Source organism: Sitodiplosis mosellana, unplaced genomic scaffold (assembly GCF_009176505.1).
Source record: "Sitodiplosis mosellana isolate CC-2019 unplaced genomic scaffold, AAFC_SMos_1.0 Smas_scaffold_6226, whole genome shotgun sequence".
Lineage (NCBI taxonomy): Eukaryota > Metazoa > Arthropoda > Insecta > Diptera > Cecidomyiidae > Sitodiplosis > Sitodiplosis mosellana.
Genome location: NW_022601467.1, coordinates 20,467,599 through 20,485,431, shown reverse-complemented (window position 1 = coordinate 20,485,431; position 17,833 = coordinate 20,467,599). Strand labels below are relative to the sequence as shown.

General features: G+C 37.6%; 2 protein-coding genes across 4 annotated transcripts in view; both read right to left on the bottom strand.

Moving 5' to 3' along the window:
- Positions 1 to 5,623, bottom strand: part of LOC129578805 (uncharacterized) — a 298,644-nt gene extending 293,021 nt beyond the window's left edge. Inside the window, exons 1-4 of one of the 2 annotated variants that reach the window (XM_055467940.1) lie at positions 5,388 to 5,623; positions 5,199 to 5,305; positions 4,852 to 5,065; positions 2,242 to 2,318 (exon numbers count right to left, since the gene is read on the bottom strand). In XM_055467940.1, the coding sequence (XP_055323915.1) occupies positions 2,242 to 2,318; positions 4,852 to 4,987 (213 nt within the window). In that variant the 5' untranslated portion in view covers positions 4,988 to 5,065; positions 5,199 to 5,305; positions 5,388 to 5,623. Of the gene's footprint in view, positions 1 to 2,241; positions 2,319 to 4,851; positions 5,066 to 5,198 lie in introns of both variants that reach the window. The other variant, XR_008689136.1, reaches the window with a different exon arrangement.
- Positions 1 to 17,833, bottom strand: part of LOC129578778 (mediator of RNA polymerase II transcription subunit 14) — a 310,854-nt gene extending 293,021 nt beyond the window's left edge. The window contains exons 1-15 of one of the 2 annotated variants that reach the window (XR_008689135.1): positions 17,242 to 17,736; positions 16,999 to 17,131; positions 16,746 to 16,918; positions 15,887 to 16,650; positions 15,234 to 15,812; positions 14,873 to 15,132; positions 14,593 to 14,755; positions 14,224 to 14,367; positions 13,823 to 14,124; positions 13,402 to 13,721; positions 13,175 to 13,315; positions 12,802 to 13,070; positions 11,632 to 11,846; positions 11,114 to 11,557; positions 10,301 to 10,978 (exon numbers count right to left, since the gene is read on the bottom strand). Coding sequence is in view for 1 of the 2 variants with exons in the window: in XM_055467866.1 (XP_055323841.1) it covers positions 10,556 to 10,978; positions 11,114 to 11,557; positions 11,632 to 11,846; positions 12,802 to 13,070; positions 13,175 to 13,315; positions 13,402 to 13,721; positions 13,823 to 14,124; positions 14,224 to 14,367; positions 14,593 to 14,755; positions 14,873 to 15,132; positions 15,234 to 15,812; positions 15,887 to 16,650; positions 16,746 to 16,918; positions 16,999 to 17,131; positions 17,242 to 17,399 (4,488 nt within the window). In the remaining variant the exon portion in view is untranslated. Of the gene's footprint in view, positions 1 to 10,216; positions 10,979 to 11,113; positions 11,558 to 11,631; positions 11,847 to 12,801; positions 13,071 to 13,174; positions 13,316 to 13,401; positions 13,722 to 13,822; positions 14,125 to 14,223; positions 14,368 to 14,592; positions 14,756 to 14,872; positions 15,133 to 15,233; positions 15,813 to 15,886; positions 16,651 to 16,745; positions 16,919 to 16,998; positions 17,132 to 17,241 lie in introns of those variants that run through there. The other variant, XM_055467866.1, reaches the window with a different exon arrangement.

Genomic DNA, 17,833 nt, shown 5'->3' with positions numbered 1-17,833 from the left:
TGTCACTCTCGGTTCATTCTAGTTGCTAGACAAAACAGTGGGCACTTTTGTTCTTTTTTTTTATGAATGTGTGCTTTTCGTACAGCGGCAAATTTTCTATAAATCCTAGCGACAATGACATCGAAATTGTTTGATTGTGTTCTTTTTGCATGGCTGAGCTTTTCATTGGCTGGCTCATTTCAATTCAATTGTGTGCTGTTTGTGATTTTTTTTTTCTTCTCCTTTCTCATCTTGGGTTTTTCTCAGCGCTGTGCAACGCATCAAGCGATTCACGAAGAAATTAATTAACAAGCTACTGTGGCACAGCAACGTTTCAATCAAAAGAAAACAAAGCAATGCAGAAAAAAAACGAAGTGATTGGCTAGCTCTTTGGTTTCTCTAAGTAAATTTTAATGTTCGATAGAGAAAGTTTTGGTTTTTGCTTCTTTTTAATTTAAATCTAAACCGATGCTTTTATCGCTTCTTATTTCGCACGGTTTTCGTCATACAAACCGAAATGGAAAGGAAACAGACCGACCAGCCCAATTTTACATCGTTGATGCTAACGAAAAAAAATTCCGAGTCTCATATCAATACAAGGTCATAGAAATAGCGTTAAATACGATTTGCCGAAATGTAAATGGATATTTTTTTGCCGATTCAAGGTTTTATTCAATTTATTATTTCATCGCATAAAATCAACACTCAAACATGTAAAAAACGGAGTTTTCGTCCCCAAAAATAGCATCAACAATTTTGTGAGCGACTTTTTTCTTCTTCTTCTTCTTCTCCTTCTTATATTTCTTGCCTGCACACCTTCTTTCGCAAATTCTTTTTTCCTTTTTCTTCAGTGTATTCCCCAAATCCAGGAGGCCAGTCTAATTTGGGCGGGCTATATATACATACCGTATATATTTCGTTCGGCAAAAGGTAAATACGAAATGCAATCAAGAAAATGAATTAGAATAAATGTGATCAGCTTGTGTATCAGGCAAGTGCACGCAAAAATAAAAATCAAATCAAATTTGTCACGATTTCACTATATCGGATTATAGGTCTATTCAAATCTTTACGTTCGTCGGTATACCGAAGAAAAGAAGTAAAAAAATATACACAGAGCGAGAGAAGGAAAAAAAATCAGAATGATGGCAATAACACGACGATTCATCCGCTCAAATCTGATGGTTGTTTGGCTTTTCCGTTAATTCCATTTACTACATTGAGCATCGATTTTGAGTGCAATTCGAAAGAAAAATTGAGAAGCAAACACAACTCGAGAGAGAGAGAGAGAGAGAGAGAGAGAGAACGATAGAAAGTGTGTGCGACTGATCATCAATACTGTCTTAAAATAGCGTGCATTCACGTAATTTTCATGCTATTGACGATGAAGCCGAATGAAAAGCATTCAACGAAACATATTGAAGTAATAGAAAAAAGCAGCCAACAAACAGACATTCAGCATTCGCTTATCACCGACAACAAAGCCATTTTCAGTGTGCACGAGGACAGGAACGCAAACAAACGACAACCAAATGAACAAGAGCCAATGCCATTTTCGTTACTTTCAACCACCACATACACATTTAAGAGAAAAGTCAAATTATTCGCGACATTGGCATCCGACCGATTTCGAGTAACTCAACTTTTATTATTATTGTATCATAATTGTATTGAAACGTTTGCATTGTTTGTCTATCGACAGTATGAATTTCGAAAGAAACGCCAAACATACGGAGAACAAGGGAGAAAAAACTGCATGTCTAGCTGTGTGGCTGTGGCGTGCATTCAACTGTCGTTTTTACGAAAGGTGTATTTGAACGAGCTAGAGACCGAGTTAGACAGTGGCCAAAATCTATGCTTTTCCTTCGAAATAAGCAAGTCTTAAAATTGTATTATCGAATTTCAAATGCGTCGCTAGCATTTTACTTTATATTCCGTTCGTGCCCTTACGATATGTTTGCGTCACCGATTTTCAAATGGGGATAACCGACAACGATACGTATTTGTCTGTATTAAAATAAGCAATCAAAAAATCGTAATTTCATTTTATAAAAACATTATCGACCACATTTATGTTTGTGTTGTTGTTATAAAGCCAAAATTGGTTGAGCGGTTATCTTAAAAATGAATTGGCCGAGGTTGCATGAACTTCATTCGAAGCTATGCGCATTTTCATGAAAATGTTGGATAAAAGACGAGAATAAAAACGCGAACGAAATGAATGGAAAACAGACAGAACTATTTCTGAATGGTTAAACTTACCGTCTCATCAAGATTGCCATCCATGGCATACGACGTCCAACCGACAAATGAACCATTTCCAAATAAACCAAGCGATGCTGAAAAAAAGCAATAACAACAACGGTGAAAATTAAAAATGGGAATTTTAATTAAAATGCTCACATTGTAGGTGGCCAACATTCAATTCTGAATGCTGCGCATTAAAAATATCATAATCAGCAATATCATTGTGCTGTAATTGTGATTACATACACACAATGGGCCAAGGGAGTAGAAGAGAAGGGAGGAAATGATTGTCGCATTTACTATGCGGCGCGCCCGTAATGAATGATCAATCGTTAATCGGTCGCTGTCAATTGACTTTGCAAACGAATGACAACAGCGAATAATACGATGATATGATGAAAATCAATTAAAAAAAAAAACCTTATTTCCTGGTGATATTTTTGAATGTTCCACCATTTTTTTCATGCCATAATTAATGTAACACAACAAACATCAAAATTAATATACGTTCTAATTATATGCTCCCTGTTGCGCCCGCCAGTCGACCGAATTTTTCATTCATTTGTACATAAGCCATTGCCTTATTAAGGCAACACACACAGAGATAGAGATAGAGAGAGTGAAAAAAACCGTCCAGTCAGCAGCATAGGCAAAATAAACATAGATTGGTTTAAAATTAGTCCAATCGTTAAACATGAAATAAAAATGAGATCATTTATCACCTTGTGACCCATTTCTTAGATAATATAATTTCAGTCGAAACGCACAAACACTCCCATCGTTTATGGCGGGCGAGCGAAAGAAGAAGAAGAAATAAGACAAAAAGATGAGTATAGAACCACCGACCCCCATATAAATTGTTTTAGTTGTTTTGGCAAGTAATTTTTGGTTAATGCAGTTGCAAATATCTCGTATGAAAAATGAATAAAGTGCGGCATCCGCACCGCAACAATATGAAAATAAAGTTTAAATAACGATTATCTGCAGAAATGCTGTTTTTTCTTCTTCCTATAAATAGGAAAGTAATGGTTAAACAGATACAGCACAAAATAAAGCTATCGCGTATAATAACTTTTAATTCACTGGTCCCAAAGTGAAAATAATAACTTTCTTGATGTAATTTCATAAAATTTAATTCCTATCTTGCGATTTCATATTAGAGTGTACGTGTTTAGCTTCGCGGTTATTTTCGGAGAAGTTTGTTCTAACTTTTGCCGAAACGCGAATTAAATGAAGAAACGAAAAAAAAACATTCTCTAGATAACTTTCAATCGCAATCAAATAGGAACTGATTATTAGAAATTATGGGCATTACTGTTTGCAAATTCATTTCAATGGTGAAATAGAATCCAATAGAGATAAATGCTGCAACACAAACTACTGTCACAATTTCCAATGGAAAATCCACTTTACCATTCGATTGTTCTTTAATGTCGCTTGCAGTAAATTTATACCGTATGAATCAATTCGCAAACATGTTGTCTCTTTTTTTTCGCTGTCAATTCGTACATCGCATTCCTGAATCGCTTATCGATTTTATTGATGTTTCGCTTTGGACGTGCTATTTGAAGTGCATTTTCCAAAACTCTAATATTTGATTTGAGCGTTCGATTTAACCAAAACTATCGATTCACAGCGAATCATTTGCGAATGCGAGTAAAATGTCAGTTTCGAAATTCAAAATGTCAGTGTTTGTTATTTGTTTGCCTGCTGTGTGTTTGAATCGCTTTTGTTGTGAAATGTTTTCGGTGTATATGATAAACAAAAGATGATATTTAGTTTCAAGCACTTCTTCACATTCCATTTGTACGCACGAATATTTCACGAAAGGCTTGATTATTTCAATATTAATTAATTAATCATATATTATGCAGAACTGCAGGAATACCGATGCGATGGCATCGTGTTCAATGGAGAGAGGGAGATAGAATGAAAAGTTGGATGTGAGAGGGAGAGAAACAGAGAAAAAGAGATTGTGGCTAAAAATGGAAGTATAGCTACGTCGATAACCTGATTATTTAAAGCTATTTATGTAGGTGTTTACTCTAATTTCATTATTCCTTCAACTAGCTAAATAAATGGCAAGAATCTTGAACGATTGGAATTGAGTCATCAACACTGGTTGAAATTGTGAAAGCTTTATCAATCACTATTATCATATCCTAGCAACCGGAGACACTATGAATGAGTAATGGATGTGGTGCACATACACACAAACACACCGTGCACAGAAGACTTAGTTGATGCCGAACTAGGTCGAGATGAAAGCCGGGGCAAAGAGAATGACAGAGCGATGGAAAAGACCGACAAGATGAGAATTAGCAATAATTGTTCCGATTTTGTGTCGCTTAAATAACACAGACATACATAAAATATTCAATATAATAAATAAGACACATTCAGAGAACGGGGTATTTTAAAACAATATTCCAACTATTTTAATGCACGTTGTGCCAACCAATCTTCATTATTGTCTTATTGCACTATCTTTCTCTCACTCCTTTTACGCCCTCAGCCGAACTCAAAAGTTCAATAAGTGCAAAAATTGATTACTCTCACCAAAGCCATACACAACCAAGTGAAACGAGGTGAAAACCATTCAGAATTGATCTAGAGAACACTTACCGTTGATTACACAAATGAGTGCTACAGTTTTCCATGTAAATAATCTTTTATTCCGATTCTTCTGGTTGATTTCGTTCGTGCCATTCTGTTTTTCGAAATTCACCGAATTCACAACCATTTCCTTATTGCTTGCCATATTATTTTTGTTTTGGTCGATAATTTGTGTCTCTTTGTTGTTATTTTTTGTGTGTGTTCGATGCTGTGCACTTTAAATCTGGATTGGGATTTGGTTTTAAAAGACGGAATTAAATATTGATTCAGAGAATTCCAGTTGAGACAACAAAAAAATGAACTTCAAATTGAAACTAGAGAAGTGCAAAACGTGTACAAAACACACACACACGTACACAGTCCCCGTACGATTCGTTAAATTGCCACACCACTTCTTCCCTCTGTCCTTCGGTCGACTGCGCATAAAATGCGAACGAAACAAATCCGTTTATGAATTTAATTGCTGAAAACAAAGTTGGCAAATAAAACCAAATGCGCAAACCCAATTGAATATCGTCCTAACATGAGTATTAAACAGCACTTACTGATACAACTCGGATGCGAACCAATACCGAAACCAACCATTTGAGAAGATACTTATCGTGGTTTTGGTTATCAGTTTTCTCCGTTTGAAATTTATTTTTGATTTTATTTTTGTTTTTTCCCCATCTTCTTCTCTCGGACGAGTTTTTTTTTCTCTGTGTTCGTCGTCGGTCGCTTCGCAATGACTCGCATCTCATATTTCGGATTATTCGTTGCCGTCGATTTTTTTTAGGATATGAGTGTGGTCCGACTGGCTGATCTTTGACATTCAATGTTCTCATACAATTCAATAGAAAAATCGTGCACACACACAAAAAAAACGATGATGATAATAACAATAATAACGTGCATAGAGAGGCAAAGAGAGAAAATTGAGCAGTAATAATCACTCGCAATAAATAAATTGTATGTGATGTCTATGCGAGACATTTTATTGACTGTGTTTCAGAGTTTTTTCTGTTTTTTTTTTCTATTTCATTATTTCTATCGTCGCCTTCGTCTCGTTGCGATAAGAAGCGTTGCACATAAAGAAGAAACTAGAGGAAAGGGAACATGACGAGGAGTTGTGTCGATGCGAGAAGATGTTGGCATTAGATGCGCTCGATGAAGATTACGTAAGGTGGTGGCGTTTGAGTTTCTTGTTTCATTTATTTTTCTTGTGCTTTTGCTCTTGCTTGAGTTTCAAACTTTGAAGGGCCACGAACCATACATAACAACACACATGCACACACACACCATACAATTCTGGAGCGCACAACGGGAACTATGCTCTCGTTTCGTATCGTCTCAAAATAAGACTATTTAATATGTTTATCGTTATGACTTCAATTACGGGTCGTTTAAGTTTGCACGAGACCGAATAGACCGAATGATGCGAGCACGTGAAAAAAGAACGCAAGAAACAAAAACGAAACAGCTGAATGGATAATGGCCGATCGTTGCGATACGAGCTATATTTCGCCATTACGTTCATTATTTACTTACGCTCGTAGCTGTGTGTGTGTTTTTTTTGCTACATTTTCACTATTTTCTGTCTCCTTGTTTTCTTTATTTTGCTTCAACTCAATGTTTATAATTAATCAATCAATGCCGGCTTTCGCAGTTGATCTGTGCTTTCAAGTAGTGTGTCTGATTGGATTGGGCTTCAAATGAGTCATTTATTTATGATTCAAAGAACGAGTTTCAGGATTAGACTGTCGTTTTTTATTTCAATGTTGTTGTAATTTGACACTATTCGTTATACATATGTAAAAACACAACAACACATTGACTTAATTGTAGAAGTCATTTCGTCATGCGTCATTTACAATATCACTTCATCCTTGTGTGTGGTGAAAAGTGGAGTGTATTTACTTTTTAAGAAAACTTGTTTGCCGTCTGCACACTCCACCACACAGAGAATCGGTGAAAGTTTCATCGACGCTTGTCAAAATGACTTGACAAATGACTGTCATTGTATATGTATGTTGTTTACGACGTGTGAGTGACAGTCAAACAGCGACGATGAAAATGAAAATGAAACATGTTCTTTATGTCACGTTGAAAGCGGTTGCGTTTCATTCAATCTAAGTAAGAACGAGCGAATATTTCATAGATCTCTTCTCAATGGCCCGCAATTGAATTGGAAAACCAAAAAGGAGCAACAACAAAAAGAACTGCCCCACAATTTCTTCAATCAACATCATAAATGTGAAGCCGTCCCGTGAACATGGTGTGCCTAAAAATATCAACAACATGCTTTTACAATCCCATATCGCCGGGGAAAGGGTAGAGATGTTGATTTAGCCATTTCACAATTTGACAGACAAAAGTATGTTTGTTGACGATTCCGTGTGGGAATGTGACGAGCGTGTGTGTGTGTGTGTGCTATGCTCCTTTTGAAGCCATTTCAAACGCGATACAACATATACACACCATCGTTTGATGATTTGCTGAAGCCGGTCAAACCATTTTTTGATCCCTTCCTCGAACGCCTTTTTTCTCTTTCTCTCTCTCTCTCACTCTCTTTCCATCTCATCCACATGGCGGTGCGCTTTGGAATCGTGGTATTTTCGGGGAAAAACAATAGATCGAATTCCCAAATTTTATTTTGAAATCCGCATTTCTTAAATCAAAATCCCAAACTCCGATAAAATGTGCGCAAATTGGCGGCGCGACACATGAATGACACTTTAACAAATTCGATTAACAGAAAAAGGTAAAATATCCAGCATCAATTTTAGATCTCTTTTGTTTTATTGCCAATGGTTCTTCGTACAGGCATTGTTACTCTGCTCGGTATGTTTTATATTAATATTTTACATTCAATTTGGCATGATGTCAATACGTTCGGGTTTCAAAAGTATGTGTGTTTACGTATCTCTTGCATAAAAATTGAAGTAACCTATGTGAAAACATCATGTTTTCCAATAGAAGCACGAGAGGGAAGCGAAAATAAGGCGGAGTGTTAGCATTTGTGTATGTATTTTCTCTTTTTCTTCTTCGTGCTGTGCAAAAAATTGCGAAAAACATATTATTTGTGCAAGAAGGGAAAAATTGAATTAAAAGGCAAGGAATATTCAAAAGAAAAACGTAGGCGACGCATCAACGGTGTGGGAAGGAGAGACAGAGAGAGATGGCTGAGCCGGGGGTGTGAGGTCACATTCAGCGGCAATAATAGAGCATCAATGTAATGGTAAATACAGGGAGCGAGCACGACTGATTGACAAAACATCTGTATTCAATATTCGACATTCGGAATTTCTATCGTTGGATTCTGATTTTCTCTTCCTCTCTCTCTCTCTGGTTGTCTTGTACTTTTCTTGTTCGTTCGTACAATCTTTTCTTTGGCTGTTGTTCAGCCTATTTTGCAATCGATTCGACTTTTTGATGATGAGTGAAAAGATCAGAGCAACAAGCAATAAAATTTATTTGCGATTGTGAAACGCTGTCTAGACTGTTGTAACACATTATTGAACAATATCTATAAAACATGTATTTATCATATTGAACGTGTAACCCGTGTGCGCGCGCGCGAGTACGCTCGCCTGGCTAGTCACACCATCCAATAAGAACAATTAATGTACTTTCTCGCACGTTCTTTGCAACCAATGTACGGCCGGGCCGGGTGGCCTCACCATTTCTGCTTGGCTTGTTTAATCTGCCAGTCGTACGAATCTCGCTTGAGCATTTATTCACTTTTTTCTACTTCTGTTTTGCTGTAGATGCTTTCATGTCCAAGTTCAAAACATATAAATACGATATGCCGTCGTTTTTTCTTCATCGTATTTTGATTCATTTTTTGCTGTTATTCACGCGCTCGCTCTGTTCTGAAATGTCAACAAGTCAACATGCATACAAACTTTACAGATCAAAAAGGCCAAGTGAATGTGCAAAAATGTGAAGGAGAAAAAAATAACATTGAAAATTTAAAATGAATAACAGTAGTATCGCAGGAAATGTACTGATGTAACTTGCACACACGAAAATATCCTTGACAATATGATATTTTCAAATTGAAAAATGAAAACACAAGAAAACATAACAATAAGAACATGATAGAACACGAATCACATGTTCTTATATTTTCTTCCTTCTTCTTCTTCTTGACTCCGACATCAGAATGAGATCCAACAAGATGAGATACACGAAAGCGATCGAAATACATGAATCAAAATGCAGAAAGAAAACATAAACGATTCCAGAAACAAAAACAAATATGTACTTATGTGTCGTGTCTGACGTTAAGGCGCTTATGAATCGCCAAAACAGATTTTGTAAAAATAAAAGTTTAGAAAAATACAGAAACAAAAATTTCCGCTTGAAATTGTGTGTGATTCAGGTTTTTTTTTAAGAATGACAATCATCCATTGTGACGTACTCTGTTGCGTGCTTTTTTTCATCAATGCTCAAATAGAATGGAGTGAAAAAATGGTGAGGTAAACGATGGAGAGAGAGAGAGAGAGAGAAGAAAAATCAGTCTAGTGACATCTAGTCAGTTTATCTTCTTGGCTTCAGTGAATATATTTTTGTTGGCGATGAGCTAAGCTGTGTCGACTGTGTGACTGAATACACGTAAAGATACTGCCACTCGACACAAAAGATCACAAATGCATTTTATGTCGAGCGGTACAATAGATTTTGCCTCGTCTCGTGATACATATTCATCGCAAATGTTTTTTTTTCGACAATCATGGAAAATGAATTAGCATAGCATAGTACAGTACAAAGTTTTCTCGTGCACAAACAACATTCCAAAATGATACATGCTGGCTTTGAATTTGAATCGATAGACTCTTGTTGTATTGCAATCCCTGTTATTGATTTCTTGTACATTTTCTTCTTCAACCCCAATTTAGTTCGACCTATGTTTGTGTACGTTAAGTTTATCCATCTCTCCGCATTCCGTTCCACTGAAATAATAATAACAATAATCATTTCGAAATCACATTTTCATTCATACCACCAAAGTCTAACATTAGCGTACTTTTGCTTCGTCGTTTGTTCGCTAGCTGTATGCTGTCTTCCTCTTTTTTTTGTCCCTGATTGTTTGCATTGAGACACGAACGACATGAATGATACATCAAACGAAGTCTACAATGTTGGCTTGAACACAGGATACATCAATCCAACACAGAATTAATGATAACTTTTTTTTTGCATGCTCTTATTTACGCACAAACAGAAAAACACTCTATATGCCCGTTGCTGTTGTTTTGAAATCAAAATATGTATTGCTGATGTCAAAACATATTATTCAGCAAGAAGTAATCATCAAATCTGAAGGCACTAGAAAGAAGAAAACACGAAAAATCACGCCATGTTGTAATTGTGAATAACAAAACATGCCGAATTGATCTGTACATTTCATTTTTATTAAAATATTAAAATAGAAATAATCAATTTCATCAATATGCAATTTTTTTTCGCTGTTTACTTTGTTGTTTTTGTTATTATTTGTTATTTTTCGTATTAAAAATAAATATTTCTACTAAATAATTAAAGTTTTGTATTCCCTTGTCGTGGTGAATTGATTCGCTGAATTCTTGACGACATTGATGTGTGTGTGGTGAAGGCGCATTGGTTCCACAAGGGAATTTCACACGGATCGATGTAATTGAACGGAAGATTTTTCATGCAATTTTTTTTCCATTGTTTTCATTATTTGTTCACAGATTTTGAGCGATTTTCTTTACACACCACCCATACCGCCATATGGTTGCCCCTGAACTGGAACGCCAATTGTTGGTGCATTGCCCGGTTGATTCATTGCTTGCATCGGTGAATGCATCATCGGATTGGGACTGGCGCCCATCGGTGATGAAACAATTTGATTGGGTAGCGCTGGTGATATTTCATTTGGCAAAATGAAATTCATGAGAAGATCACGCACGGCAGGGAACAATGAACATTCACCAACAATACCACTGTGCGCCGTATATTCAGAGAATCGCTTGAGATGCTCATTGACCGCATGCACTATTGGTGATTGTACATTCTCTCGGCTCACCAGTTGTGTTAAATTCTTGGTAACAACATGCACCAACGGAAGCACCAGTGTCAAAGAGTCCTTCCAATCCATGCCAGGCATGAATGGAATGCGTGTCAATTGCAACTGAAATTTAAAGAACAAAAATTTCCATTAGTTCCACAGCCTTTTCTTAGCTACAACGGTATGAACTTCGTTGGCTGAAGACAAAATGAAAAAGAAAAACCAATTGAATAATAGAATTTTTGCGTTTTCACTTACGAAAAATAGAATTTTTTCGCGGCAAGTCAAAACGCCCGCATTTCCAACGGGAACCACTTGAAATGATGACGCTGATGGTGGTACACGCATACATAGTTGTAAATTCCATTTAGCACCCGGCTGCAGGAGTTCGGGCTGCAAATCCAATCGCATCAACTGTACAACATCCTTCAGCACAATCGGTGGCAACGTCAATGTTTTACCGAAACCACACAATGTGGACGGTCGATATGGTGGAGCCGCCACTCGGAAATCAAAGAATTGCTCTATCACTTGTAACTCTTCTGGGCTCCACTGAACGGTTGGCTTTCCAGCCTCGGCTGGCAACGGTGAAATTTTCATATGTAGAGATTGCATGTGGGCTGGATTCAAAAATACTTGGCATTGCAACGATTCCGCTTTGAACAACACAACACCCGGCTCAGTGGATGTTATATAGTTTAGCTGCAATTGAAAGGGTTGAACATTGACGTTTCGGTTAAAATTAATTCGATTAAATGAATGAATGTGTATCGTACCGCTTCATCTGCTTGAATTAGCCGTTGCAGATTTCGTCTCATTGATACACAACCCAAGAACCTTTCGATTGGGCTCAGCTCAGGTCCCGGAATGTCTTTCTGTGGATGCGCACATGGCCGGCACAGTGTGTCAAGTGCTTCATGCGTTAACAACGTTGGCACTGCTCCTGCCCATGAACGAGCCGGAATAACACGCGATAAATGAGGCGCATTGGCTGCAAAGCACGAAAAAAAAATCCAAATAAGTTACGTAAATTCATGATGGGTATTACTTAAGACAACGTTTGAATTACGCAAAATTTCATATTTGACGGGCAATTGCTCATCAGTTTTGCGTGTCGATTCTACGTCGATTTGATTTTTTTCTCATTGAATAATTTGTCAATTTTGTTCGATTTGCTCATATAATTGGTTTGCAAATTAATTGGTCGATTTAGATAAAATTGAATCAAACGTACAATTGTTTTTCACCACAATAATCTATGTCTGAATTCATTTTGAATCATGGTTTCTTTTTTACATTTAAAAAGTATTCACGACGATCTGAATGACCTACAAATGATTAAAAAAAATCTCAACATTTTGGTTCATATGACTTTTTGCACGAAGTCACTCATCATATCATTTTTTTTTCTTTAGATTAATACTTGTTTTTTAAAAGTATGTCATTTAAAGCAGTGTTTTTTCTATACTGAGGAGCCAGTTAAATGAAGCCAAATGTTCTTTATGAGAATTTCTTATCAATGAACCTATAGTCAGAAAAAAAATGTCTTTTTGCCAAAATAAACCGATGCATTCAAACGAAATAGAATGAAATACCGTCTGTTTTAATGATTTTGATAAAAGTGATTCACTCGAGTTGCTAATAGAAATCAAGTACATGTGTACTGAAATTTCGTTTCATTTGGATGAAAAGTATTCATGGGTCAGACACGAGATTCTAGTATGCACTAGTTTTTTCTAGTATTTCTAGTAAAATTTGACAGTTACATATACCGTGTGTAAACTGATTATTTCCAGTATGTTTATAGTTTTTCTAGTACTGAAAAAATCTTCGTGTCTTTCCCCTAGATTCAGGCGCAAAATTTGACTCATATACGATGATAAGAACTTATCCAATTTTGCCGCTTTCATGAAAATGAAAAAAAAATTCCATTTAGAGTAAAATACCTTGTGGTTGTAATTTATGTTCTGGGCTTTGTCCGGGTCGTGGTGAAGGTCGTGGAGAGCCAGGCCAATTTGCGGCAGCTGGTGACATAGCGGATGATGCGAATGGGCTACTATCAGGGTGAGATTGCATATAAGCTAGATTTGGGCCAGGTGAATGAGCTGTCATTGGGCTGGGTTGTGGATTCAGTGGACTTGATGGCATCAGATTTCCGCTAGGCGATGGATGCGGTAATTGTGGATGCGATCCAGGTGGTGAAGTCATGCTAAAGCTAAAATACGTGTTATTTGGTTAATTGCTTCTAGATAAATTGCATTCTTTCATTAGGTTCAAAATGAACCATGGCAAATATTGATAAAAGATTATTCAACTAACCTGCTATGCGGATGATTTTGACCAATCATGTGTGGACTAGCTGGCGTATGTGGGTTTGAACTTGAGGGCGGAGTAATTGGCTGTTGAAAGCGTAGGCCAGCATCACGTGGGCTTTGTGGTGGTCTTAGGCTTAAGTTTGCACTGTGAAATTTAAAGGTCACATGTTATTTTTTTATCTCGGTTGATACCTTTTGAAAGGAAGTTTTGATATGTACTTAAAAGCATACTTATAGAATGGTGATGATCCACCGTGAGAATCTTCCATTGTGATGGGCGATGGTGGATTATCATCTTCTGATTGTGACTGCCGTCGATACACAGCCGATTCGTCCACATATTTTGATAGAAATCCTTTAAGCCCCTGTGTGGGTGTAAACTCTTCAACAACATTGCTTCGGTCAAAACGACTGTATGCTCCATCTCGGATTGAAACTAAACCACCGCCACGCAGTCGAATTTCCATACAATACATCGCTTGATACGATACACGCAACAATGTGGGCGATTGAGGTAAAATACAGAATGACAAAACTGGATTCAATGGTCTCTGTAGAATAATACACAAAATTAAATCGAACAAAAAAAATGGTATTAGTATAACATTCGAGTGTGTTCTCAAGTTGGTAAACATATTAAAGTCATATTTACTGGTATCCCCAATTGCGGAATAATCGGCAGTTTTGCAATGAAGCTAAGCGGATCGTATGTTTCGTGAATAATGTGCACTATTTGCGATAAATTGTGATGTCGATTGAGATGAGCTTGGAGTTGTTCGCGCATTATTGTGTGAGCATTTATCGCTGTATTGCCACCGTTGAAAATCATTTTGTATTCTTTGGACTTTGTGCACCAGAATATACTGACAGCAACTTCCTTATTCGGACCATAACCAATCAATAGGTTTGTATACGAATATGATTTAACTACTACAAAATTTTGTAAATTCATTTCTGTGGGAAATACAAAATGGGTTGAGTTGAGTTGAGTTGAGTAAATTAGTGGAAAAACGGATTGAAAATGAAAGCATCATTTGAATGAACACTTCTTACCATTTTTGAATTGTTCGGCAAAATCATGAACTAACAGATACAAGTAGACTATTTTTGACCAATCATTCAAAAGGCTGTCGATGGTGTGATTTACAGAATCAGTGGTGCCCATCTCATACTGGAATAGTATCGGACGACGTTTTCCTACAAAAAATATTGCAGAAATTAGTTTTTTCGTCAACCGCTTACACTCTCGTTGCTATTCAATTCCGAATCGATGTGCATTTGTTCACAATATGTCGAAATCAGTAGGTACAAGCATTTATATCTAATTAACTGCCGCCATTGACGAGCGGCACTGATTCGATAATGAGCGGATCGTTTTTGCATCGCAAATTTAATTCATCAAATTGACAAAATGATATTCACCTTGTTCTCGATGATGTTTACTTTTCAACGGAGTTTCATAGAAGATAATTTCGACTGTCCAAAAACGTGAATTGTTGTTTCTCACATGCGATCGAATCGACACTGAAAGCAGTCGCTTCAACAAAGCATTCCAAACGGTTGGATCTATCGGTGGAATGGACTTCTACAAAATGAAAATTCATTTAGACTCATTTCAAAATATGCATTCAATTTCTTCAAAAGTCTTAAACAAAGTTTTTTAAAAATATTTCATTTAAATAAAAATCGAGTGGATACGCACCTTATTGTCAGCCGGCTTAACTTCGGGCATTGGAAGTGTCAGCAGTTTTAATACTAAACTGGTTGAATTGGCTTCAATCTGTAGGCCAGTGTGATTAAGTTTCCGTTTACTAAGCGCTTGAGCCAATGCAAAGAATGGTAATTTCTCGTCGCACATTGCCACCACATGTGCCAGTTCCGGTATGAAATAGGCTGGATAAATGGTTTTGGGCTGCTTCGCAGCAGGACCATCGATTGAACCGTGTTTTCGTTTGTTCGAACCTTTGAAAATGACAGGAAAAAAAAACACATAAGAATTGTTTTCTTATCTTCTTCCAAATCGCGATTAGAGCAAACGAAAGCAACAATGAATTTATGCTTACCATCCAGATAAGTTCCTGGACCATGCGTTGCGGTGAATGTATCAAATTCGACCATTGATTGAACGGTTAAGTACTTTCGCGGTACGTCACTTTCCGATTTCAGTGTGGGTGCTTTGGGATCTTCGTCGATAGCAATGTGTTTGACAAATATCAGATGGAATTTGTACTCCATTTCACACGATGTGTTTGGTTTCTCTTTGATTTCAACCACCAGAATAATATTCGAGTGGCGATGTAATTTGATGAAAATTTTATGCCGTCCAGTTCGCGCCATTGCCGGATCAGGTGCATAGAGCAATGGCAACAGTTCAAATGATGTGGCGGGCAAGTGTTGCAATGTCTTTTCGCAACGTCTTTGCGTTATCCAATATCGCAGTTCACTAACCAATTGCGGTAATTTACTTATATCATTATTCAATGCGGTCTCCAGCTCCGGAATCACGGCACAATTCAGATGCTTGGGCACGTGACACCGCAACATTCCCGTATGCGTATCAACGGTAATGTGAATTTGTTCGGCACGCAAACAAGGACTCAATACTGGAACAGTAAGAATAGCTGGGGTGCCCTGCAAGTGATCTGCAACAAAATAAAAACATAAACGTCATCAAAATGATCATGAATAATTATCAAAATTGCCAAATGAAACTTACAGTCGACATCTTTCAAAAATGTATGGAATTCGGCTTTGATATCGTTAAGTCGTGCCAGTGACCGAATGTAAACGGTGTGCACTAGTAGCCGTTCCATGGAAAGTAGATCACAGCGAACGGCACGATCGGCAACATCGGCCGATTCTTTCGCTCCAATCGCAGGCATATGCAGCACAGCCAACGGTCTGGCACTATCACTGGGATCGGTTTGCACGGTAAATCGATAGCCCATTTCGGATTTTGGATCTTTGCTGGTTAATTCGCGCCAATATGAAACGGTCAACTTAACACCTGGCACATATTCATCCACATGAATGTGATCGTCGAGTCGATCGATTTTCAAGCGCAACGTTTGTGTGTAGAGCACTTCTAATTGCAACAATTGACTGAATGAATGCAACACATTGAACACTTCGGTCAATGCATTCGGACTTTCCACCAGACGCGCCTGAATCAATTGATGGATATAGTTCACTTGTAACGTATGCACCAACGCTTTGCCATCACCCGTCTCCTTGTCTTCCACTAAAATTTCAATCTCTAACAAACGCCATGGAATATCCGGCCCGTCACCCATCACCGTCAACGACACTTCGAACTCATGATCAACGTGGAATTTTACGCGTCCATTTTCAATTTTGAACTTTCGCATTTGTGGCAATAAATGGCTAGTCACCAATCGATGCTGGATCACTTGATTCAGACGAAGCAACGTTTGACGCTTTTCACTTGGCGTTATTGGATCGGGCGGAACAATTTTCTCCCTGCGAAAGAAAGTTGAACAACAAATGGGGTTATTTCAATGTGACTCATGAGCAATGGATTGTTTTTTTGGCTGTTGAATCATTCAAAATAATACCTGATGCAAGTGGGCAACCGTGAATATGTGCCGGTTGTAAGAATTTCAACAGCAGCTGGTATATGGAAGTTGGGTAAACGAGCATGGACCAATGTTTCACGAGCCATACGTGCCAATGTATCAGCTGTGTCGACAAATAGCATCGATTGTTTGTCCAGAAAGTTCATAATGTGCTGCAATAAAAGCAAACGGTTATTCACACATTTCGAAAGCGTTTCAATAAAAGAGATTCCAATCGATTTGCGTCACTTACTGAGGATTTATCCACTTTAGAAGCGGAATTTGCCCATTTCACTAGCGCCAATAGTCGAATAAATAGTTGCCTTGTTCTCGCCGAAAAATTGTAAATCTCAATTTTTCGCTCCAAATCCGTCTTTCGCGGTAATCTGCAAAAGGCAAACGAATAAATTTCAATAAATAAACACTTTTAACAGTGGCGCAGTGTGAAAACGCCGAAACGGCGGGCAATCTGTGTGAATGGGTATTGGACAATTACAATTCAGCAAGAACGGTGAGCTCATGATAGGTTCTTTGGATGATAAAATCGATGAGCATAGCCAGCGAAATGGTACCGCCTCGGGCTGCTTCAGTTGTGAAGCCACCACCATCGGTTGCAGCCGCATTTTGTATACTCTCTAGTGGCTGTGGTGGCATAATTAGAGAATTCAAATCTCTCTCTTTTCTCCGCACTTCTGTTCAGCCGCACAGAAAAATTGGCAATTTTTAAATGTTGAATTTAAGTTTCACAGGAATTCTCAGTATGACACATTTTCTTGTTTTGATTTCATATGCTTGTTGTTGTTTCTCTCGTATTTTTCACTTTCACCGTAATTCCACACCGTGATTTATAGGATCTAGAATCTTTTTTTATTCCAATTTAATATGAAGAAGATCGGTGCGACACAACACAAACTCAGCGAAATAATAAATTTCGATAGTACGCTTCTGTCATTGAACTTATACAGCTACAACGATGGCGCACCACACAAAAATGCTTTCCATTTTGCTGATGCCAACGTGAAAATGATAAAATATGGCGGTTTGTTTGGATATGGTGCGGTGCGTATGTGAATGGGTGAATTAATTGT